This window comes from Danio rerio, chromosome 3, assembly GCF_052040795.2.
Source record: "Danio rerio strain M-AB ecotype USA chromosome 3, GRCz13ab, whole genome shotgun sequence".
NCBI lineage: Eukaryota > Metazoa > Chordata > Actinopteri > Cypriniformes > Danionidae > Danio > Danio rerio.
Window position 1 is genome coordinate 49370001 of NC_141023.1, and position 27016 is coordinate 49397016.

Below are 27016 nucleotides of genomic sequence, written 5' to 3' on the forward strand. Positions count from 1 at the left end.
ACAAATACGCATTGGCTTTGCTTATTTGCCATTATGCATATGTGTGCTTACTGCAAATAATCAAAGAAAAACTATGCAATTAACATTTTTTTTAAATTATTTAATGTACAGTATGTACATGCAGTACATACATTCACAGAGTGTGTAGTGTACAGTAAGTTTTCCTTTGGCTTAGTCCCTTATTTATCAGGGGTCGCCACAGCGGAATGAACGGAAACTAATCCAGCATATGTTTTACGCAGCGGATGCCCTTCCAGCTGCAACCTAGTACTGGGAAACACACATTTACTCATACACAATGGCCAATGAGGGAAACCAGAGCACCAATGGAAACATACAGAAACATGATGAAAACATGCAAACTCCACACAGAAATGCCAACTGGCCCAGCTCGAACCAACAACCTACAGAAAGTGCACTATTAGAAACATGTTATTGTTTTTTTTGGTTTCTTCCACATTAGGATTTGGATCCATAGCATAGCAAAACAACTACTGTAGCACTAGCTACATGCTAGAATATAACAATGAAGAGAAGAAGGCTGCTCAGATGTTCCATGAAAAACACTTTTTTTAGAGTGGAAATGAGTTTGCTGACACATGAACACCACCGCACACTCCTGCACGTACTTGTGTAAGATTACACACCAAGCACGACCATCCTATCAGCACCTCTGAACACTGAGAAAACACCTCGAGGGAGACACCTTCTGCCACTCCTCATTTTCAGTTAAGATGGGCTGTTTAGTTAGCTGAGTTCACAGAGAGGACATCATGCTGGGATCAAACAAACGGCAGGCCTTCCCAGCATCCACAACACAAATAGCTCCAAAGAAGAGAGGGATAAAGTGAGAGAGGAAAAGCTACAGAGGAGTGAAGCAGTACTACAGCGAGATCAGAGCCATTGGGATTTTTTCTTCTCTCCCTCTCACTCTCTCAGCTGCTGTCTGATTTTCTCTCCTCTCCCCTCCTTCATCCACAATAGATTGGCTTTGAAGGATCTGCCAGGATTCACCAATTAAAGCCGCCGCTAATTTAACTTGTCTGTCATTTCGGTGACAGAAAAAAAAGGTGACAGAAAAAAGACGACGTTTTGTCGGTGGCTGTGAGAGAGATGCTAACAGAGGGAGGGAACGCTTTTCTCCCACGACAAGAAAGCGGTATTTGATGCAGCGGTTGTCTGAAGAAGGACGGGGGTGGGGGGACTCTGTTGTCTGTACTCAGTCTAGCAGCTCATTTTTAATTCGCCAGTTTTGCAGGGCTAACCCATGCTGAGTTAGAAGATCACTCTTTCATTTGCAAGGGACTGCCTTTTATCTATGTCTCCCAAGAGGACCTGCCAGCTGGAGAGAATATAGAGACGGGGAGGAAAAGGAAGCAAGCTCTCGGCACAAAGAAATGGGCGTATACAAAGATATGTGTACATAAACTCAGACACATACACAATGCAGGTAGTGCAAACAGAACAAACACTTCTATGAATAGCTGTCTCAACAAACATTGTGTGACCTTTAAACACCATGCGCCTTCCTTCCTGTAAAGCTGTGATTCCCTTTGCCATTACAACATGTTGCAATCAAGTGCAACATCAAGAATAGTTTCTGTATGATGTTTATATCTGCTAGGTATACATGCAGTTACTGTATCAGTGGGAGGATCTTTGTTCGTGCCTTGGTTTTTACCACTTACACATTAGCACTAAAACATGCCATTGCACTTGTTGATGTCATTCGCTCTCATGGAGGAATTCAGAAATGCACCTTATGCCTTGTTCTTGCATAATTAAAGCTGAACTTCACCACTAATGTTTCACATCCAGCATTTACCAGTAGTTACCAAAATGATCTATTCAAGCATACCCTTTACCTTAAAATGCCATCACTTTTCTAGAAATGGCTACATGTGTTATAATGCCAATACTTACATCCGTCAACAAACAGTCACCTGTCATCCCTCGATGTGGTTTACATCCTGATAAATTTTCATTGACCAATAGTTCCAAAAATGCTCTGTTAACATATGCTCTTTACCTGGACATTGGTGTAACATGTCTATGCTATGCTTATATCATTCAGCAAACATTCATCCCTCACTTACCTAGTGATCCTTTAGGGCAAGGTCTGTCTACAGTCTCCCCCTTCTGGGTGGCAGGCCACTGCACACCTCGGGCTACTCTGGATTCGCACACCTCGATTTCAGGTCCTTGGGGTGGGACACGCAAGGGTCTCCGAGTCACTGGTACAGTGGCAGTAATAGGTCGCAGGTCTGGAGCCTTGTTGATGGCCCCTATCGGGTGAGCTGTGGGTGGCAAAGGTCTAATGGTTGAAGGGAGGGAAGTGGACGTGATAGGTCTTGCTGCAGTGGTGGTGCTGCTGCTCATCTGGGTGGTGACGGGAGGACCTGTGTGTGAGAGAAAGACATACAGAAATGCAAAGAAAATTAAAACTGAGGCAAGTGCTCAAGGCAGAGAAGCAAATGCAGAACACCTATGGAGTCAACCGGGATGTGTGGTTTTGTTTGACAAGGATAAAAAAGAGACAACATAAAAGAAAGGAAAACCTAAATGTTTGATGTCTCTAGCAAAAGGAATATGAGAAAGTTGGTAGAGAGATAACTAAAGCAGCAGGAGCATCTGCCAGACTTTAATGTATGACTATATGTTCCCACATTCCTTGAGAGAATAGATAGAACAAAATGCAGTAGGAGCGAGAGCGAGAAAGAGACATACGTATAATGTTCATGGCAAGAAGATGGGAATTAATAATTGATTAGAAATCTTTTTTTTCTGATCTGACAAAATGCTAATGACCACTGCTAATTAAACCATGAAGTTAATGTATTGAAGTCACAGAAGGGAACACTAACAGAACGTAGACACTTAACAGATCAAACTGTCTGTTAGCCTTTGCCTCCCACTGATCTCACTCTAACCTACCACTTACCAGCAGTGGGATCTGGCGGGCCAAACTCTAGGGGGTAGCGCAGTACATTGTAGTTATTCCAGACATAAAGTTGATTGTCTCGTGGGTTGTAGTCCACAGAAGACACATACTGGTATGGATTGGGGAAGGGTATGTGGACAGGCTCCTCCCTTGCTCGATTGGTGTTGTATGCATACAGCACCAGATCTCCACCTGCTTCGCTGTCATCATCCTGATAAACAGAGCGCACAGCGTAGAGAACACCACATGCCATGAAAGCGTTGGATGCCAGTCGTTTGTCGAAGCTGGTCTCCCATGTTCCCTCAAAGCGCAGAGTGTAGGGGTTAACCTGAAAGAGAAAAGGTTTGTGTTACTATTCTGCTTATTTGATATAACAGAATAATTAGAATACACCACAGTTTTGGAAAGACTATGACTCTTAATGATGATTGTAACCAACATTTAAATCGGATCTCAGTTGAAATTCTGTAACTTGCACTATTTAGTAAAACTGACCTGGCTGACCACCAGTCGGCCATTATTGGCCTCAGTAGCGTAGATTACCCACAGACCATTTTCATCAACTGCAAGGTCAATATCAGACTTGCCACCCCAGCGGTAAGGTGAGGTGTCATGGTAGTTTGCATTGTTGACAATGGCTTCTCCACTCTTGATACGAGTCCGCAAGTCATATTTAACGATGTTGCGTGTGCGTTCCTTGTTGTAAAATACAGCACCATCATACACGACAAAGCCTGTTCCATCCACACGATTTGGCAGCCTGTGGAAAAAGAGTGTGATATTTGAGCTGACTTGCAGTAAGTGTAGCTCTCATTAACTTTTTATTTCTGCTACATTTCAGAAACCTTATTATCTGAGACTAAATGAGGATTCTACACTCTAATATTTCTGTCTAGGGATACTGCCTAGGATAAGTAAGTTAGAAACCTCTTATAATAAGTAACTAATTACTCATTTTAAAATGACTATTGTTATCCACAGAGATGGTCATTGGTTCCTAACACTAAGATCGTCACTCACTTGTAGGTGGTTGTGGCTCGATTCTGCTTGAAGTCTTCCCATGAAGCATACTCGTACAGCATATCTGTGCGGTACGGAGTCCAGGGCATGACGTAAAGACGGTCACCAGACTGCAGGGGATCCTTACACCATGCCCCCGACTGATGCTCCGCCTCCTGCAGCAAACTTGCTGCCTGCACCCTTAATAGAGTCCCAGGACATACAAAGACTGGAGATGTGGAAGAGAGAGAGAGAGAGAGAGAGAGAGTAGGAGGAAGAGAAAGAGAGGGAAATATGAAATAACAAGGAGGGGACAGCAAGAACGCATAGAAGGACGGTGTGATAGAAGAATTGTAGTAATGAAGGGTAAAGAAGGCAATGGGGGACAGTAATATGAAAGAATAAGGCAGCAAGAAAGAGGGGGAGAGAGAAATGGAAGAGAGGACATGAGATAAATGACTGTTCTTCTAATGAAAGAGTGTTAATGTTCATTAGTCAAGTATCTGCACACTGGACTAAAGGCTATGAGGGGAGATGAAACAATCCTGGCTTCAGGTGGAAATTATTTTGGTTTAACCCTGACTCACTTCAATGTCCTTGCTGGAAATTACCGGCTTCAGATAACAGCTAATTGTACATTGTTTCTAAATTGACGAGTCATTTATGGTTGTTAGTCCAGGTTGGTACAGGTTGTTGGCTGTTGATATCTGTTGATATCTAGTTGATGTATTTTGATTGATGCTGACCAATCATCTTGTTAAAGCTGGTCATAGTTGATAAACCACCTTAAAATTTCAGCGAGCCAATTATCTTGTTCTGATGGTAACTTGGTTGGACAGGGTTGGTCATTTATGTCCTTTAGCTGGTCCAACTTTATCAGTGTATTTCCCAAACCTCGGTGTTCCAACCCACTGCAGTGCATATTTTAGAAAGTCCTCTTTCTCTAGGTCACCCAATTTGGTACTTGGATACTCTACCAATGAGCCAATGAGTTAAGACAGGTGTATTGGACAAGATAAACAAATAAATAAATAAATAAAAAACATGCAGTGTTTGTGGTAGCCCAAGACAAGACTTTGACATGTAAAATAACCAATGGGAAATCCTATTACCTTTAAGAAACTCATGAAAATCCCAAGTCCACAGTAAATGTGCCATTAGAGACAAAGCCCAGCTAATGCCCTTACGCTGCTGTAATGCTAGAATGTGTGTTTTTAACATGTTTAGTGTTGAATAAGAATATAGGGAGACCAGTCATGTACTGTAGGAACTGCAATGTTCAAGTTTCATCTGGTAGGAGTTTTTGATCGAGACGCGCACACTTATAGGGACACCAATCTCTGTCTCTATACTCTGAAGGCAGTCATTCACCTGGGATTGGTGTGAATTAGCTGGCTGTTGCAGTTTCTCACTCCCGAACTGAGAGGGCATAGGGACCAGAGAGAATCTATATACTTCTAGTAGGTGTGGGGAAAGGGAGCAGGGGGTGTGTATGGAAAAGAAAGCAGACATCATCAGCACTTTGCTGTCTCAGGAGACACCTCTGAGCATGTACGGATGGTGAGGATATCTCAGCGGGGGATAAGTTAAGGGGTATTCCTGCAGTAGGGTCTGCATGCATGAGACATTCAGGCCTTACGTAGGATAACTACACAAGCCAAAACAATTGCACAACTAAACAAGAATTTCATGTTTACACATGGACATAGAGACAAACATAGCTATAGAAATCTCTTTAAGTTAAGATAAAGGAGTTATTCACCCAGAAGAAACAATAAAAAAAAAAATGTATGTATCGCCACAGCAGAATGAACCGCCAACTTATCCAGCAGGTTTTTACACAGCAGATGTTCTTACAGCCGCAACCCATCTCTGGGAAATTAAATATATATATATATATATATATATATATATATATATATATATATATATATATATATATATATATATATATATATATATATATATATATAATATATAATAAAATTAATAATATAGAAGAAGAAATAAGCACTTATTCTTCAGGATTTATTGATTATATATTAAATGGTAACCCACACCAATGGATTTTGGTTTGTTAGTAGTCCCACCAGTCTTTACAACTAACTACACCAGCATTACGGTCATGATAAATCTGATTAATCAGGAACATTGTGTTCTTCATTCCATCTCAGCAAACAGCATGGCCTTGATCCAATCTAATCACGATAGTCTAGATCAGTATTTTTCACCACTAATACAAATGCTGAACTTCTAATCTGACTCTTCAATCAGGTCTTAGTAATACTATGGAGATTAATCAGAGAGTTCTACTAGGAAGAGTTTAGGAAGTGTTGGCATGTCTTTGAAAGCAGGAAATACTGTTTTAGCTATTCAAGCTAAATGTGGTTCCAATGAGAAGACCTGGATAGACCAACTTTGTCAAGATAAAATTGACTCATGGTGTTGAAGCTGGGTTTTTTAACACAGGGGTTTCCAAACCTATTTCTAGAGGGCCACTCTCACTCAAGAGTTTAGCTACCCTAATTAAAGGCGACTTAAACTAATCAATTTCTTCAGATTGACTAGAGACTTCAAGGTAAGTATGTTAAAGCTGCCTGAAACTAATGTCTGCAAGCAGCAAATTTTGTCTTTCTTTCTTTCTTTCTTGCTTGCAAAAGGGACTTCTCACAGTACTCAGCAGTCACAGGATGTCAACATAACGTCAGATTGACGCTGTACCACAACATTGTGAAATGTTGTTTTCATTCTGACTGAAAATGAGGTTGACGTCAGAACCCAACGTCAGGCCAATGTCAGTTTCAGACTAATGTTGCATTTTGATTACTTTCTAACGCAACCTAAAAACAACAAAACAATGTCTAATGATGTTACAGCTTGACATTGTGTGAACGTTACCAATATGACGTCTATCAGACGTTGGATTTTGGTTGCCATACCTGTTGAATAAGGGTAATTATTTGATGTCAATATGACGTTGGTTTAAGATGTTGGCATGACAAATTATCAAGTTAATTTCACGTCATTATTGGAGATCAAAATAGTTTTATACTTGGATACTGTCAACCTAAATCTAACCTAATATTAATGCCTTATTCAGAGTGTGTATGCTAGGTATCTTCCCACAGTATGTTCACCTCAGAATATGAACTATTTACACACACTTCACTTGTCACAAACCTATTTTAATTATTTTTTTCTGTTTAATACAAAATACATATTTTGAAGGCCTTTAGAAACCAGCACCCAGTGGCTTAAAAATAAAATGAGAATGCTAGTAATATACACAAATCCTAGCAGACCAGCTGAACCAAATGGGCAATCATCAACATCAGAGAGTTCAAAATTGTTATCCAGCTTTGCCAGCAAAATTCTGCTGCTGGGCGGTATAACTATGCTCATCCTGACACTACCCACAGCACAACTCAGCGTATTTTGTAAAGCAGGGTTGTTTAAATTCCACTCTTTCTCTATAGGCCTGTCAGACTCTCAGAAAATACAGCGACACTCTTCTTATTCATTTAGTCCACTAAAACCATTAGTCACTGAAATGTCGATATACAAATAGGAACAAACAAATCTTCCATCATGCAGTGACAAACACACTCATCTCGGAACTAAAGCATATTAATAGACTCATCTAAGAGAAGGGAGGGAGTGCCTTTCTGAGAGGAATGGTAACACACTGTATTGACCCGTTCTATATGGGTGACCCATAAAACAAAGAATGAGCACCCTGAGTTTCAAAGAAAATTGGGACAAATGCAACACACTGCCAGACACACACTCTCACATGCTCTTCCCACACAATCACACATACATAAACTAAGATGGGTCAGTCTTGTAGAGTCCATGGAAGTAATAGCAACACAGGCTTACTGGAAATACATGTCTCACCAACAATTTTGTTACACTTCCAAGGTCCACTTTGACATACATTTGAGGCAAACATATACCCCAGGTATGTAAAGTACCTAAGCAGTCCCTTGGTAAAATAAAAGCTACAGGGCAGAATGATGACAACAACCTAAAGAAATATACAGGGACAACACATACAGGATTATTGTGATGCAGTTCTTTGCAAAACACTAAATAAATACCACAAAACACCTCAAAGATGTCCATCATATCAAAAATGTTTGTCTATATATCTCAATATGGACAACATTTCTGGTAGTGACTCATTTTTCAAGGTGATGTACTTGTGGTACTTAGGGTAAATCTACTGTATGTGATCACATTGCACTTTTGACTTAAGTTTGCTTTTGAAATTACAATTGATTAACTTTATGGAAAGGTTTGGGTCTGTTGTTCACTGGGGATCTGTACGTCAAGCTCTGCCTAGGCATGGGCCGGTATAACATTCTGATAGTATGATAACATTGGATAAATATATCATGGTTTTACAATATCACAGTATTTGCATTACTGCTCTAATGTTCTTTTTAAATGTCTGGGTATCTTGTAGTAACGTGAAGTTCGGATCATTTTACTGACTTGAACCCTTGAATCTTGTTCATCGAAATGAACTGAATACTTTTTTCAAGTATTTTTGTTCAATTAGCTAAAATAACATTTAATATTACAATGCTTCCAAACACATTTACAACTAGCCCAAATGTTGATCACACTACAAACAAGTCATAACTAGAATGCTACTATCCTAAGAAAAATAAAATAATACTTCATTGTTTAACTTTTGTCTATGATTAACTATGATCACCTCATCTGGCAGGTCTTTAAATTTGAGTTATTCGTTCACCTGACACTGACAGTTCCATATAAGCCTTATCAACACATACATAACCGGAAACACTCATGATTAGTTCACGTTTTGAGTCTTTGGGTTTTTGAGCCATTCGTTCATTACGTGACAGCATTTAAAGAGATGACTCAAAACTGAAGACTCAAGAAATTAACAGATCAAATCTTTTTTTTTTGGGGGGGGGGGCTCTAAATGTATATGATTGGCTTCTGTCTTTTATTTGATGAAGGAACAACTCAAACCGAGGACTTGAGAGAGAAACGGATCCAATCTTTTTTTTTTTTTTTTTTTTCTGGCTCTAAATGCATATGATTGGCTTCTGTCTTTTATGTGATGAACGAATGACTCAAACCGAGGACTCAAGAGATGAACGGATCAAATATTTTTCCAACTCTAAATGCATATGATTGGCTTTTGTCTTTCATTTAATTAACGAACCAAACAGAGGACTACAGAAATTAAATAAACGAACCAAATCTTGTTTCCAGTACTAAATGCATATGATTGGCTTCTGTTTTTCTTGTGATGAACGAACGACTCAAACCGAGGACTCGAGAGATGAACAGATCAAATCTTTTTCCTGCTCTAAATGCATATGATTGGCTTCTGTCTTTCACATGATGAACAAACGACTTGAACCCGATAGAAGATTGAAAAAAAAATAAAAAATTCTCATCCACCAGCACAAATGTGCACGTGCGAATGAATGAATCACTCCCTGAAAGGACTAATCGTTCTCGAGTCACATAAAATATTTGTTCGAAATGAACGAAGCGTTCAAGAATGACCCATCACTAATATTTTATTTTAAGAAACATTTTGGAAGAGTAAATATGTTAGGCTAAATAATTAAAATGAATTAATTTGTAAACTAGTTTTCGGTGTATGCTGAATATCGCCTTCTCATGGGTGTGTACAAGAAAGATATATGCCTGAAACGTACAACAAAACAAACCCTAAGTCGGGGGTGTCCAAACTCGGTCCTGCAGGGCCGGTGTCCTGCAGAACTTTGCTTCAACATACCTCAACACACCTGCTAGGACATTTCTAGAAAGCCTAGTAAGAGCTTGATTAGCTAGCCCAGGTGTGTCTAATTGGGGTTGGAACTAAACTTTGCAGGACAATGGCCCTCCAGGGCCGAGTTTGGGCACCCCTGCCATAAGTAATGCATTTCAAATTCGCAAAAATGTATGAAGCTTCCTCTAATGAATTCGTCTTCTAAAATCTTCTACTAAATGTACCCGAAGCAATGTATTTCAGGTTTCATAAAAATGTAGGTCAAAGCACATATAGAGCATGGGTTGAATCTTTGAGCCTCACATGCTGGGATGAAAACTCCACACCATGTCACAGGTTTAAAGCTTTCTTCATGCAATCTCAACACAGGAGGATGTAATTAGGTTACACTGAGAAAAGCTCCAGGAAACCTGTCCAAGTGAGTGCTCACCAACATGAAGGCTGATACAAGCAACGCGTCCACAAACACACATTCGCTGCACCATCCCCAGCTGCTGCGTTGTCAACATTCAACAATTGCTGTCCACAAACAGCTCAGCATGCTCTAATTTAAGATAAAGGCTCTCTCTCGCTCGCTCTCTTTCAGTGTCTTGCTACACTAGAGCTTCCTTCTTTCCTGACGCTATTAGGGATGTAATGAAGGGCTTATTATGGTGAATATGATAATTACAGAGGCTTGAGATAGGAATAAGTGTGCATGTGTGGGACTTTTCAGTCCACTGAAAGACTTACTCCCACACACAGAGTGTGACCTGGGAGAATTCATTAAACCTGACCTGTGCTCTCTGGCAGCTCAGTTCCCTACTGTATTCTGGGCTCTGGTTGGCTCTCTTTCTAAAACTCAACTTTTTATAACACATTCCTACCAAGCTATTGGAAAAATGAGCAACATACAGTGTGCAATTATCCTTGTCAATCTACACCGGGCTTAGGTCACTAAACTGTTCTCACCTCGATATCTTGTGGTGTTTTCTGCAATAACACCAGCCTGGTGTGTCACAACTACCTAGACTAAAACCAACTCCCTACTGTTTTTAATCCCTGAGTAAGAAAGGAATTTGCACCTTTACCTATATTAAACACTGAAGATTTGTTTTTTTTTTCAGACTCTGAAGTGTGCTGCCATTCATGGTGCTAATTAGCTTTTTTAGCTAATTGTACAGACAGAACTATCATTAAAACAATACTGTCTTTTAGTCATCTATACTGCTGCCAAACTTCAGAAAACACAACTCTTTTACACCTTAACTGTGTCTCCAAGAAAGCAATTAGATGAAATGGAGACATCAGTTTAGGTTTTGACTGTTCACTTCAGCAAAAGTCTGTCTTTGAAGTGTTTCTTACAGTTGTGACAAGGCATCTATCAAACTATGCTCAGATACCGAAATGATAGTAAAAAAAAATAATAATATAAAAAATTACATTTTTTCTTATGCCACAGAGTTATCCACATCCATTGTGTCCACTGTGTGTACAGTGCCCAGCTACAGTTTATGTCAGAATTATTAGCCTCCCTTTGAATTACTTTTTCTTTTTTAAATATTTCTCAAATGATGTTTAACAGAGCACAGAAATTTCCACTGTATGTCTGATAATATCTTTTTTTATTATTTTTTTTTATCCTGGAGAAAGTCTTATTTATTTATTTATTTATTTATTTATTTATTTATTTATTTATTTATTTATTTATTTATTTATTTATTTTTATTTATTTTTTTCGGCTAAAATAAAAGCAGTTTTTAATTAAAAGATAATAATTTTAGGTCAAATTTATTGGCGCCCTTAAGTTATATATATTTTTTTACAGAACAAACCATTGATATACCATCGATTTAAGCATTTAAACGTCACTTTAAGCTGTATAGAAGTGTAAGATGTATAGAATTTAACTTATAGAAAAACTTATATCTAGTAAAATATTATTTACTGTCATCATGGCAAAGATAAAATAATTAAGTTAATAGAAATTAGTTATTAAAACTAGAAATGTGTTGAAAAAAATCTTCTCTTAGGAAGGAGGAATTTAAAAACGCAATTGCTCGGGGTATAAATGATAATTTTGTCCTATTTCTTACACATCTGGGAACACAATATCGACGACCTAATAGTAACAATTGAAAGGTGTTTAATAAAGGATGTCTTTCACCATTGACAATCATGATAGCCTTATTTAGTACTACTATTCTTTGTATATACTATCAATGCTCTGTAGTTTTATTCCCAACAACTTACTGGCTGTCGTTACCACCTTCCCCAGTGACCTCTTCTGGGCCTCAGAAGCATTTCCATACCAACTGATCACACAAAACGTTACAATACTTTCAATAAAAGCACTATAAAACATGATCAACAATGTTGTCACTTTAGAATTATAAGGTTCTATTTGACATTTTTGTCAAAATTGAGTTAGTGACATTTACATTATGGGAAATGTTAAGACTGTTTATAAAAATAATAAAAAAAAATGTTTTTTAAAAAAGCTCAAAATTAACCTTTTTTTCACAGTTAAAGTTAACAGGTGCTAACATTGTTTTAACTGATGCTCAACACACACAAATCTGTTAAAATCTTAAAAAAAAAAAGAGCTTGAGGATTTCGTGAACCTTTAATGGGGGGTGTGTTTTGCTTTGTGTTCTCTCTCTAAAATCAATCTGCTTAATTTTATGAAGTTAATGCACTGTTATACATGTTGTTAAATTGTATAAATTGTTTTCTGATTTTAATTCTTTAGATGTACTTTTTGACTGCTGACATTTGTTTTAACGATTAAAAGATAATCCATAAAAAAAAAAAAAAATTAAAAAAAGGTAAATAGATGCCAAAGTCCCAAATGACATCTAGGAGATGAAACTGTATCAAACAAATGCTTAGTCAGTTCTTGAATACTCTTCTCTCTAGTAAAAGCTCCCTGCCTCTAAACAGTTTGACACACTAAAAAGTACAAGAAGTAAATAAAATTGATACAAGTAAACTTAATTCAATTCAATTAACCTTTATTGTTTATGGTGCTTTTACCATGTAGATTGTGTTAAAGCAGCTTAACATAGATGTTCTAGCAAATTGAAACTGTGTCAGTATAGTTTTCAAAGTTGAGGTTCAACTTAGTTCAGTTAAGTGTGGTTAAATTCTCACTGCTGAAAGTCCAAACACTGAAGAGCAAATTTATCAATGTGTACCTCAACAAGTCCCAACCAAGCAAGCCAGTGGCGATAGTGGTTAGGAACAAACTTCATCAACTGACGAAAGTGGAAAAAAAAAAGAAAACCTGACAATTGCTGTATGTATTCATTTAAACCACATTATGTCATTCCAATGACTTTCTTTCCTCTGTAGGACACAGAACCTCTGTCAGTCTTGATGACAAATGACTGCTATTGTACAAAACTAAACACATTTTTTAAAACACTGACTTCAATCTTTCACAGAAAAAGACAGTCGACCATTTGTTTGTTTAGTTTTTTTTTTTGGAATGACATCAGGGGAGTTTCATTTGTGGGTGAACCATCCCTAACAAGTCTCCTGAGCGATCCCTCAAAAATAAAGCTTTCCTCTCTCTGCAGCACCATATACAGCAGATATCAGAGCTTAATATCAACTCAAATATTTCTCAGTAGCTCCACTTCCAATTTCCTAGACATTCAAGTCAAGCTGATACTAACCAGAGAACTCAATTAAGTCTCCTGAGGCCACGACAGAACAAGCTCTGAGCAGAAAAAAAAAAAAAAAAAAAACTGCGAATAAAACAGAAAATTCCCCGATCAGATGTCAGATACATGATATTCAAGACTTAAAATATCTGAGCTAAGCTTTTCACATTTGATCTAAAATCCAACAGTGTCAACAAATGTCTCAAATGTGCCTGCTTAGTTTAGGAGACACATCTCAGCACCCTGGGCAGAATACCACTGATACAGAAATCAAGTCAAGAACACTGATTCTGAGAGCAATTAAATTGAATTTAAGGTTAAACGGGTGCTAAACAAAACTGTTTTTACATTTTTTTTTTTTGGACTAATTAAATTTAGTTTAAGCAATAAAAGACAATGCATAAAAATTTAAGTAGATACAGTAAAGGAAATTCCACAATTAACTGTCAGAAACATGATCTTTGAATGCTAAAGATATCTAAAATTCAACAAATGTATCTAATATTCCTGCTTAGTTTATAAAAAAAAATAAAAAAAATAAATAAAATATAAAAAAAACTCAGCACAATGGCACTGATATCTAAATCAAGCCAATAACATTGATTCTGAGAACATACCATTAAATTTGAGATTAAAAGGGCCCTAAATATATAGTTTTGTTTTTTTATAATGCGATGTTAAATACTTTAACTGTGTACGTACAATTTTTGACTAATGAAATTTAGTTTAAGCATTAAAAGACAGTCCATAAAATATAAAGTAGATAACGTACAGGAAATTCCTCAATCAAATGTCAGAAACATGATCTTTGAATTCTAAAGATATCTAAAATCCAACAAATGTCTCAAATATTTCTGCTTAGTTTAGAAGAAACATCTCAGCACAATAGTTTGAATGGCACTGCTGTATGAATCAAGCCAAGAACACTGATTCTAAGAGCAATACAATGGAACTTGAGGTTAAATGGGACCTAATATAACTGTTTACATACATTTTTGACCAATGAAATTTAGTTTAAGCATCAAAAGACGATCCATAAAATATAAAGTATATACCTAAATTCCACAATTACATATCAGAAACATGATCTTTTAATTTCAAAGATATCTAAAATCCAATAAATATCTTAAATATTCCTGCTTAGTTTAGGAGAAACATCTGAGCATACTAGACTGGATTCCTCTGATTTATAAATCAAGCCAAGAATACCGATTCGGAGGGCAATAAAATTAAATTTGAGGATACAGGGCCCTAACCATATAGTTGAATATATTTGTTGCAATGTAATTTAACTATTTACAGCTTTTCAACTGCTGGCACTCAGTTTACCATTAACAGACCATCCGTGAAAATTAAAATTGATACAGGAAATTCAACAATTAAATGATCTTTGAATACTACTATTCTTAAAATCCCCCCAAAAAATATCTCAAATATTCTTGCTTAGTTTAGAAGAAATATCAAACTGACTACACGTTTGTTATGTTAGAGGAATTCCATTATAACGACATGTATTCTTGCATTCTTGATTGTTGGTGGTTCTCCCTGTTGTCAAGAGGTTTTTAATTAATTTTTTATTTTATTTTATTTTATTCATTATTATTTTTTTTACTGTTGGTCATAAGTTGGCATAAAAAAATAAATAAATAAATTTAAAAAAAATATATACATGTTACTGGCAATGTGTGAAATCTGGCATTTCTGCTATAGAATGTCAAGGAAATATAGAATGTCAAGGAGATTAGTCATAGAATACCTAAAATCGAATGTCAAACTATGAAATGATTTCTACTTTATACATTGCCTAGGCATTCTATAGAATGCAGAGTTGCCGTACTGCAAAGTATGTAACAGGCCTACCCCTGCCATTTTCCCCACTACTAATGATGGCGGTGGCACTTGGGTCATTGTTTGATGATGGCAAATGAAGTGAGTCTTGAAAGTTTTTGTAAGATAGCATTTTGCTGGTATGAGGTTCAACTATCACATCACAGATAAAATTGTAACAAACACTAAAATCTCAGTTTTGCTATCATTGTTTTTCCGGTAAGAACATCATATACTTTATTTTGTATTCCTTCCTCTTCAAAATAAGTAATGATTAGAGCCAGCGAGAATTTGCCTTCATTTTTTTGCTATTTCTGCTGAGAGTTTTGTAAAAAGTCTGCGGATTTATGCAGAATGAATTTGGCAGTATCATAACTAAAAACTTAATATATGACATAAAAAGCAGTGTTTTCAACTTGTTTACACTGCAAATCCAATTAGATCCACTTATTTGATTGACAAAGGAGGTGCCTCCTATAATATATCTACTAGAAGACAGAAAATATTACTCTACAAACTGTATTGTAAATAAATCATATTAACATTTTCATTTTAGTTATTATTTGTACTGACATAGACATAAAAAAAAAAATCTGAAAAAATATTAATTTACCCAAATAAATAAATAGACTCGGTGCCAAAAAATCTGCTGATTTCTGAGTGTCCAGATTCCGTATAAGTCTAATGATGAACTATAAAGGCTTATGAAATTAAAATTTTGCATAAATTAAACTTTTCATTCTACATAATGCCTAGGAATTGTATAGAATGCGTAGAAGAATTATGCAGCATCTTTACAAAAAAAAACTTACATTTTATACTTTATACCTAAACCATCAGACAGTCAATACATTTCTTAGGCATTCTATAGGATACAGAGATTTTACACATTGCCGCTAACATGCATAAGGTACACATTTAATACCTTCTAGTATTGTAAAAAAATTGTGTGTTGATGATTTCATTGCGTGTTGATGTAGATGCATTTTTAGTCTGTGATTAAACCGCCACCCCAGAGAGAAAATATTGAAGTGTTTACATCTGTATAATTATAAATATTGGTAACACTTAAATTTGATGGTCCAATTGAGTAATAACAATTGAGGAAAACAAGGATGGGATAATTAAAAACTGTTTCTTTCCTCAGGAAAGAAGAGTTGCGTGTCCTTTTATGTTGCTAACCCCTTAAATCATGCCGTGTGAAATGAGTTTTGACTGAAAATAACATTAGCGATCGCCTACAGCCAGTGAGAGAGCAGCATTTACTTGTGTGTGTGTGTGTGTGTGTGTACCTGCAGGCCAGCGGGAGGTTGAGGGAGAAGGAACAAAATGCTAGCCCAGATAGTCATGCATTGTGAAAATATCTGACACGATAATTTTGAAAATCATGCAGTCTGAACTCAGAACTACTTGGCATGTAGATACAATACAACTGAATTAAACAATCGGACCATCAAAATAAAGTGTGACCTAAGTATTATATGTATAGGTGACGTTGGGCGTTGCCGCAGTGCATTGTGGATCCATCGGCGCCAACTCAGTAGCGTTGTTCGCTGCAAAAGTTGGGGCTTTTTCAACTTTTCAAGCCTCGACGGAAGCGTCAGCCAATCAGAACGCTATATACAAATACACCAGCACACACAGTAGCCGATTGCTGACTAATTTCATTGGCTGACACAGCTATGATGATCTCGTCAGCCCCAACTTCATACATGACCTCTGTCAAGCGTTGACGCTGAAGCCCTGAGTGAATGGGGCATTACTATGTGTACTATGTTCAAAAAGTTGAGCTTATTTTGGTTTTCTTAAACATATTAAGGTAAGCAGGCAAAGGTTTCTCTCATACTCTCTCTCACACATATAATACTTCATATACAATCCAGAAACTAAGCTTATTTTGCACTGCTACTGATGATCAGCAGGAAAAAAAGACAAATTACACCTATTCCCAAGAGTGAAAATCACCAACAATAAAGAATGAATGATTATATGGTGTCACAGCTTTGCAATCAACAGATGTGATTATAATGAACCTCAATAGGGCAAAAGCAGCCACTAACATAATGAAAGGATTGTAAAATTGCCAAGAGTGTATTGTTGAGTTAAGTCTCAAAGCTTTTTCTCAAAATGCATGTCAAAATAATGTCACAAAAAAAAAAAAAAAAAAAAACATTCCATTTGCTGAAACACAGTGAAGAATGTGGCCATATTTAGTCTCAAAATCACCCCAGAGTTGATGAAAACATCCCCAACAACACCACACAAGGGTTAAACTCTACATAAACTTTTACATAATTTTCATAAGCAGCATTTGATGAGAAATGATCTACAGATGAAGAAGGAAAATGAGTGAGCAGTCAGGTGTGTGCGAGAGTATCAGGGCTCCTCCAGGCCGTCCCGCTGTGGCGTCTAACTGTCTGGCCTCACCGCTGAGAACATGCTGCTTAATTGAATCCTACACCTGTTACTGGCAGGTACAAAGTGCTGCCAACAGGGGGCATAGCTATGTGTGGCACTGGGCATCCTCTTCAAAGCTGAACGGGTCATTGTGTGCTTAATTATGTCAGTGAGTGTGTGCTGAGAGTCAGTGTGAGAGAAAGAGAGAGAGAGAAACAGATGTAGACAGAAGGTGCAAAACACTGCTGTTTTGTGCATCTGCGTGTGAGAGAGAAAGACTGTTAAAGGCTGTTAATAAGTGTTGCTGTGTGCTTGGAAGAAAAGAAAGAAAGAGAGAGGGAGGGAGGGATGAAAAAAGGCGAAGGATCGGAGGTTATTCCTGTGAAATGAGAATTAGGATTGAGTTAATCTGATTAAGGCTAGAAGGGCTCCCAGGTTGTGTCCTGGACAGCAAAGGGTTAGCAGCAAAACAGAAAAAGATCATGCTCCTTCACCAAAACAGAAACAAGTTGTGCTATGTGGAGTCTACGTACATGTAAACACAGATACACCCATCTCAAGAAACAAAACAAAAGAAAACAAACATCTACATGCTTCAAGAACACACAAACCTGCATGTATCGGTACCCAAACATAAATACCAACGCAAATCTCACAGCAATTTGTACGTTTTTGATTTAGTGGCTAATGTTATTAATGTGTACAGTTTCATTCAAAGATTTTAAGTATGATTTGCTTCCCCAGAGTGACAGTTGGGTTAAGGGGTGGAGTTTGGGGACACGTGTCCTTAAAAAAAAAAAAAAAAAAAAAAAATGTATGCTTCTTCCTGATGAATTGTATAAATTAGCCACTTTACTTACAAAGTGTACTGTAAAATAGTCGCAGTTCATTGTGATATTGGGCAGCAAATACTTTATATAGACATACTGGGTATTTTCAACCCCATACACCCCCCACTTTGACTTACTGGCTAATTTGTATGAATCTTATTCATACTATTTAGTACAATTTGCTCATCACCTAATGACATTTGGTTTTAGGGCTTGGATTTGAAGCTATGCTACCCCTGCTGAACTGCTTAAACCAGCCCATGATTGTTTGCATGATTTAGCTGGTGTATCAGCCTAGTTTTAGAAGGGTTTTGGCTATTTTAAGGCTGGTCTTGGCTTGGCTTGGAGCTGATCAGCTAAAACCAGCTTGAAATGTCCAAAACCAGCTATGACCAGCTTAATCTAGGCTGGTCAAACTAGCTTTATCTGGCATTAGCTGGTCATTTTTAAGCCTGACCAGCTAAGACCTGGCTGGACATGGCTAAAAACCAGCCTGGAAAATGGCCCAAACCCCTCTAAAACCAGGCTGGTTGACCAGCTAAAACCAGCCAACCAGCTTATAGGCTGGTTTAAGCAGTTTATTTTTTAGCAAGAACAGCTCCTTTAAAAAGAATAATAAAATAAAAAAATCTTTTCATGCGACTGAAATTGTATGAATTTGTACAAACTGGCCACTTTTTTGACAACAATATGGTTATTTTTGCTCATATGATCAGACTGTATGTGTACATTTTGACCCCATAGATATTAGACTGCTACTGCCAAGTGTTGGAAGGTCAGCACTTCACTAAATAGATGTCATGTTGTTCTGATTGAGTGGTTGTTTACATAAATGGATAGGACATGCCAAAATAAATGAAAGTTAAAGTCTAAGTATAGCTGGCTTCAAAGTCTTTGAAAAGAACCATGCCGGGCTATATGTTGCTTCCTTACCAGACAATGATCTATGAAGACATCAAAAATGCAGGACTAGTGACTGGCTTCTAGATGTAAGAAAGTAAACAAACACTAGCTACACTGAGAAAAAAAAAAATCTGTTATTAACGTTTTTTTTTTTTTTTTTTTTTCCAACAGCTGGGGTGCCGAAAAAAACTTTAAAATGATGACCGTTTAATTACGGTACCTACTCAATAGGTACAGCATTTGAATTTAAACATACTACTTGGCCATTAGAAAAGTATGCTCTTTACAGTATGTGAGCAGTATGAATGAAATTCAGACGTACTTTATCCACTATTTTGTCATGATCACGTGACGTACCCGCGTCAGTTAAGACGCTTCACTCCCATTCATGAATTTTCTTGCGGGGTATCATGAGATGCATAGGATGCACACTTCAGAATCTTGTTGCAAGTAGTAAGTTATCCGGGTACTTCTCGGATACTGATTTTCAAATTTCATGAATTCAGACTTACTACTCGATTCACATACTGATTTTAGCATTCTATATAGTATAGGATGCAATATTGGTCACAGCCTGTGTGACCTACACTATTTGTCAACATAACAGTTGGGCTAGACTGTGTTATTAGCCATGTTTCCATCCTAATGTGTAGAAAATCTTTTCAAGTGTTATTTAAAGAAAAAAATCTATTTTCTTCTAGTTGTTACAGCGGCTGTCTGTAGTTTGGGCAACCTAGTAACCAACAGCAGATAAGGCACCATCAGTGGAAACAGCTTATTAGCAAAGTCCCTTTAAGGCAAGTCATTTTACTCAGCGGCAATCTTTAAAATGCCTCTCGGGCATTCTGTTTAAATGGGGAAACTGTTTCTCCAAAACTGTTAGCCAAGCTTATGACTACATTACATACTTGGAATTACCAATAAAATTAAACAACAACTGTCTTTTAAATTTAATTTTTAAAAGTTTGAATCAAACAAGATCTGCATTTTTTTTTTTTTTTTTTTAGGTTGCCCAAGCACATATGCACTCGAATGGAACAAGATCACGACGCCAACCTCATTTATGGCTATTATACATATTATTATTCTCAGGATAATCATCACCTGATTGAGCTGCTCTTCTGAAGTCATTCACAACTTTGTCCTGATGGCGAATCTCCTCCAGAAATGAAAGTCACTCTTTGTTTACAAGTTTGTGGGCGTTTGAGTAGTTGCTGCTATCATGCGATTAGATGGACTGTACCTCGGATTAGTTTCATACAGATTACAAAACCAAACAACTTGTGTTTTCAAGTGTAGTTGGTTCATTTTAACATGCAGATGGCAAGCTTTAAGTGGATATATTACTTATTTCTGTGAAGCAAGCATTAGCTAAGATTCCAGTGCTTTTGTTTACCATATAAAGTGTCGTAAAAGCACACGTCTGGTCTGAGCTTCTCCCAAGGAGAATGGTCAATCTACGGCTAGCAATGTTTGGCCCCTGTACTAGTTGGCAGGGTTTCATTCGCCATATTGACCGGTTCACTTTTCCCCATTCAAAACAATACAAGGGGCTTGTCTTGTGTATTCTAAAGTCTTTGTTATTAGTTATATTGGGGATAACTTTGTTTCTTCAGTAAATGTGTTTCCATCACCCATTATTTACAGTTTATCAAACCCAAAAACACCTCAAACAAGCATACTAATTTTATTTTGAGGATTAAGAAATTTTATTAGATTTTTTTTAAGTTTATTCAGAATAATGTGCCTTTGAAGAGGCTGAAGGAAAACTCAACTATCAATAAATATGCTAGCCTTTCTGTCAGGATATAAAGCTTCCCAGATGTGGCATTGGTTGTCATTCTTTTTGGCACACTATATTAGATAAAACAGATAAATAATTGAGTGTGTCCCAACTCCCATTGTGATCCAGAAATCACCCTCTGTCAAATATTCAGGCCTTACCCAACATATTCCTTTCTTATGTAGAATACACACACCCTCACACTCATTCACACCAAAGATATTCTGAACAGTGTCACTGTGTCATTTTGGCTTTACAATGCAAGCTAATGGAATTCTTTTTTTTTTTTTTTCTGTGCTTCAAAGTACCTTGCTTTTTTGTGTTCCATATTATAGGGGTTTAGAATAACATATGAAGGGGAGTAAATCACAGTAAATGATGACAGTAACTGATGGCAAAATCACACTTTGAAATAAAATTATAATATAAAAAGTCTCTAGGCTTTTCCATTTCCCTAAACAATGACTTTTTGTAGTCTATTTAAGCTGACTCTTGCCAATTTTATACATTTTCATCATGAAAGAATAAAAAAGTGTAGCCTGGAGTGTGGATGTGAGTTTAAATCTATGATTGCATTTGCATGCACATTCCCAACTCGATTGTGCTAGTCAACCGTTTATAAGATTGAGATTAAAATAATTAGATTGTCACAGCTATGACGTTGGTTTAAGATGTTGGCTCAAAGATTTGATTGGATTTTAGTCGCTTTAACACAACCTAGTTATATATATATATATATATATATATATATATATATATATATATATATATATATATATATATATATATATATATATATATATATATATATATATATATATATATATATATATATATAAATATAGATGTCGTTATTGGACATCAAAATAACGTCCACAGGAGGAGGTCCATAGGAGGAGGTAAGCGATCGGCTGGTAAGCACAAAAAGGAACGATCTCATACCACTCCGTAGCGTTCATTTTAAAGACAAAATGCAGCCACACCATATCTGTAAACATTGGGAGGTGAAAATAAGATATATGCCCACCATAACAAGGGATGCACATGTCTAATGTTATAATCAAAGCATTTGATTGTTTTTCTAACTTTTTGTGCTCATTTAGGATGAAATTAGTTGTGTTTAATAAACACCCCACTTACATCGACAACTTTAGATATTATTATTATTATTATTATTATTATTATATATATATTTTTTTTAAATATTATTACTAATTGTGTGTATGTCTGTTTAAACGCACCCAAAACGCGTGTAAAGAGTCCTATGAAGCGCGTCAGCTGACAGTCATGCACTGCTATATGAGTGTTTTGAGGATTGCATATGTAGGGGAGACGGCACCTGTAATGAAAATAGAGAGTATTTTTGCCGATTTTATATTTACTTCAAAGTGTTTTCTCACCTAAACAAAGTGAAAGCACACAGAACAGACTCAAGTTTAAGAGCAAGAGGCGGCCCCTGGTGGTTCAGCGGTGTGGGTTGTGTATAGGGAGGCTCTTTAATGTTTATATGCCACCCTTCAGAGAAAGACAGAAAATACGGGAGAAATACGGGAATATACCTTCACAGGATGATAGCGGGATAAAACTATATAATACGGGACAAGCCCGAGAAAAACAGGAGGGATGACAGGTATTAGCCGTACTTACTTCTGGCTACATAATTCGCGATCTCTAGAATTGCATATGGGGCTACGTTTACAGAATGAGCCTGTGTTGCAATAATAGTTATTGTGAAATGTGCTATACAATTAAACTTGAATTGAATTATAATACCTTTTTGATATTTTGGCAGTCAAAAGGGCATCCATGTGTGGATGCCAAAAAGACGTCAACATTTTGACATAAAATTAATTCCCTTTTTTTCAGACTTCAATTTAATGCAGTTTTGACATCATGGTGCCCACTGGGTTATAAAGTCATGTAAACACTGTTTACTTGCATTGATGAGTTATTGCTTGCATGTAAACTGGGGTGGGTTATTTTAATATGCTGATTTTCAGTCATCAGCGTATTAATGTGCATGTAAATGTACTCTGGAAGCTTTAAAACCTGCTCTCACTGGCCTTGAGGTTAGTGTGTCTGTCATATTGACTGTACACTCGTGGTCTCACAAAAAAAAAAGACAACAAATACATTTTTATTTTCTTTTCCCTCTTTCTCCATCTCTTTCTACCCGCTGGGTCTGTTTTCCAAGCAGCATTGTCTGTCCAGAAGAGTGTACATGGTCTGAATTACATCACATTTCACCCTCATTGAAATTCGTGACCACCTGTGCACGATTTGCCTCTTTAGCTTTAACCACTCATACAAAATAACAACACACTGTCTCCTATCACTCTCACTGCCAAACAATATGCACATGTGTGGATAACTTGATATGTTATACTAATTTAAGAGGACAGTTCAGCCAAAAATGATTATTCTGTGTTTCATATTAAAGCTAGAATTATATGAAGCTAACATATCTTTATGTAATTGAAATAGAGCTGAAATAAAATAATATTTTGGGCATATATGCACGTATGAATGATTTTGTGCTTAATCATTGAACATTAAAATGATGATTTAATATTTGCCATACGTAATACATTACTTTCACTACAATAAAGTACCATGAATAAGCCCAAAAGCTTTCTGCATGTATGGCTAAGCTAAATCACATAGTAGCAGTAATGCATGTCTGAAAACTGTATTGAGCGATTGCTGTGATTTTGAAAACAGACATAAACATATTGAAACAATATGCTAAAGTCACACTGCTAATGGAGATTAAGTGAAGGTTTTAAAGTGTCCGTGTGTAAACAAAACCAAAAAAAAAAAAAAAAAAAAAACGACATAAGGATTTGGGGAGAAACACTAAGCGATTCCAGTAAATTATTCATTGGACATTTCATAGGATACTGTACATTTAATAAGGTGGGCAAGCCACAAATGCGCAGTAGATGTTGTCGTTTTATATTTACAGCAGAACATAAAGGGAAAAAAGAGAGAAGATGATCAACTAGAAAAGAAAGCAATGGGCTGAAAACAGCTTATGCAATAGATATTCTTGTTACAGCAGGCCACAAATAAATACCAAGCTTTACGTTATTCTCCTGCCATCTGAAAGCAGAACATGAAAGAAAATCTACAGCTCATTCAGTAAATCTGACAGATAAGGAGTATCTTTAACACAACCTGTCTGTCTTTATGATTGGAACTTTTTTTAACCCTCTGGGGTCGAAGACCGCATATACGCGTTTTGACCTGTGGTGGCGTCAAACTGCTGAAAGGAACTTAAATAAAACTTTCAGTTTTGATCGTACAGATAAGATCAATACATCAATTGAATCTGTTATGTGTCTACGTTTTGCGACACTCACAACAACAAACTAGTGTGCTTTTGCAAAATAAGGAAAACAAACCGTGTAGGCATTCTGTCTTTTCTCTCTCCGTGATCTGCTTTTAGAAACGCGTCAGTAAAATGCACTAAAACTCTGCGAATACAAAACGCACACAGAATAGAAATGTATTTCTAGAAAGCTTAAAGTGTCTACTTTTAAACGCAGCTATGCATGTTGAAAACAAACATTGCTTAATAAAGTAATCAGTATGAAACCAACGCTATGTCTAGTTTCTCAGTATGATCTCATTAGTTTTAATGCGACCACGCCCACGAGGTATTGTTATTACGAGCGTCTGAAGACGCCTGTAGACTGTGGTCAGAAAAACACGTCACTAAAATGAAAGGAAACTTGGCAAATAGTTAACAAAGATGATGATTTATGATATCTATATAAAGCTTGATAAAAGTTTGACTAAAAGTACCTCCCATAAATGAAAACGCAGAAGGCCTGCAAGAGAAAAAAGTAGATTGGCGTGATCAATTTTAGAGTAGCTTTTTAGAATAGCTTTCTTTTGTTTTCGACTATGCATACTCTTTGTACAGGCAGTAAATATACTGGATATATTTATCAATATTTACTAACAATACTATTTATCAATCATCTCTCTTCTTCTGGGCCCTGTTTTAGAAAGGACGTTAAGTGAAAACTCAGAGTATGTTAACCCTTAAATGAGAGATACTATGGGTTTCCGTTTCAAAATGGCAGGTTTGTCAAAAGTGACAAAGCAGGGTAAGTCAAGCCTTAAGTCCAAGTTTAAGGAAGAGAGATAAATGTAACTCAAAGTCAGTTACCGTGGTGAACCTAACCTCGTCAGGAGCAGGTTTTATTCTTTAAATTCTGAGTTTCTGTCAGTCTCCTCCCCTTTTTTAAAGGGCACATAGTTTACCCCTTTTTTATGATTTAATATTAATATTATGGTTTTTCTGAGTGTGCCAGTTTAGGTTCAGTTCAACACACAGTTCAGATGTTTTTATTAAAATGTATTCAAAAGTGTCATGTTGTGGGCATGTACACAGCTCGCTGTTTTAGGAGCGTGTTGCTTCACATGAAAATTAGTTTCTGCTTCCTGCCCAACGTAACAAAGGAGCGGAGCCAAGAGGTCCCATGCTCTGTGTTTACAACAGACAGGCAGACTGAGAGAAGCTAAGCAAGGATCAACACTCAGCCGTACATGTACGACTCGGACACAGACTACAAAATAATTTGTGTCTCTATAGTTTTACAGCCAACTGTGTGCTAGTTTTAAGTGCTGAGCTTGTACACCGAGACTAATAACCACGCACACTGAATAAACTTTGACCGGATGTGCCGCTCGAAGCCGCGACACGGCACACCAGACACTCTCAGTGGTGTGGCAAAAACATGAAGTGTCCCAAATCATCGCGCCACGCAGCACCATGCACTCCAGAACTCCAAACACAGGCCTCCACCAGGACAAACACAACGGTGCCCAGCCGACGACCCGAAGCGCCGCCGCGGCACCCAGACAGAAATTTGTAGAAACAGCGCATAAAAAATTTGTAGACGGAATCGCAAAGATGCACATAACTTGTTAAAATAGGCATGAAAACATATGCACATAACTGATGAGGATAGACTTTTATTCAATAGGAAAAGATGTGCATAAAATGCGATGGGAACACTTTTACTGAACAAATTCTAGTATGTGTTTTCTTGAACAAAACATTAATGTTTTCCTGTATTTGTATATGAAAAACAAATATTGAACACAGTAATTTTTTTTTCCTCATGACTTCATAATGTATAACTTTTTATATTTTTTAGCATGCAATTTCTCATTTTTACCACAGAAAAGCTCAAAGTGTCTTCTTTCCAATGATACATAATCAGTCAGAAACTGTTACTATTTAAAGTTAGGTAGGTGTAAATCCCCAAAATTGAGTGCTGGCGAACAGGTTAAAAAAGTTTTTTTTTTTTAAGAGATCATATGATGAGAAAAATGTGTGTGAATGGATGAACCAGCACGCCGAGCACACTGTAAAACATTTGAAATGTTGTTATTAAAGGTCGTTATATAACGTCTTAACCATTTTAGCATTATGTTATTATATTATTAATGACCAGAGCGTCAGGAGTGTGACACTTTTTTGCGCCTTTTTATTTATTTTTATTTTTATTTTTTTTACATTTTTTTGTACAACGTTTGTAACTTTAATGAAGAATAATTTACTGAATAATTCATACTATGAAGACTGTACGGTGTTATTTTTATAGGTGGGCTTAGATTATTATATTTTTTATTGTATTTATTATTATATATTTTTTTAAATCTAGATTAATCTCACTGTAATCAGAATATGTAATATTCTACCCAATGTAATATAATATATTTAATATAATACCTAAATAGTAACTAAATGTAAGTCTTTGAGAACAGGTTTCTCAAGCCAGGTGGCACTTTAGACCAGGGGCCATCTCATGTTTCCAATAATTAAATTATGTACTTGTGTTTACTAACTGTTTATTCAGTTAAACATGAATTTTGAACTGTAGGCCTACA

The 27016-nt window shown here is 36.6% G+C and overlaps 1 protein-coding gene across 6 annotated transcripts in view; it reads right to left on the bottom strand.

Moving 5' to 3' along the window:
• adgrl1a (adhesion G protein-coupled receptor L1a) overlaps window positions 1–27016 on the bottom strand; it is a 374293-nt gene that overhangs the window by 73382 nt on the left and 273895 nt on the right. For all 6 annotated transcript variants that reach the window (XM_087245090.1, XM_087245088.1, XM_087245092.1 and 3 more), the window contains exons 5-8: window positions 3962–4169; window positions 3437–3701; window positions 2942–3269; window positions 2097–2399 (exon numbers count right to left, since the gene is read on the bottom strand). In XM_087245090.1, the coding sequence (XP_087101216.1) occupies window positions 2097–2399; window positions 2942–3269; window positions 3437–3701; window positions 3962–4169 (1104 nt within the window). The remainder of the gene's footprint in view (window positions 1–2096; window positions 2400–2941; window positions 3270–3436; window positions 3702–3961; window positions 4170–27016) is intronic.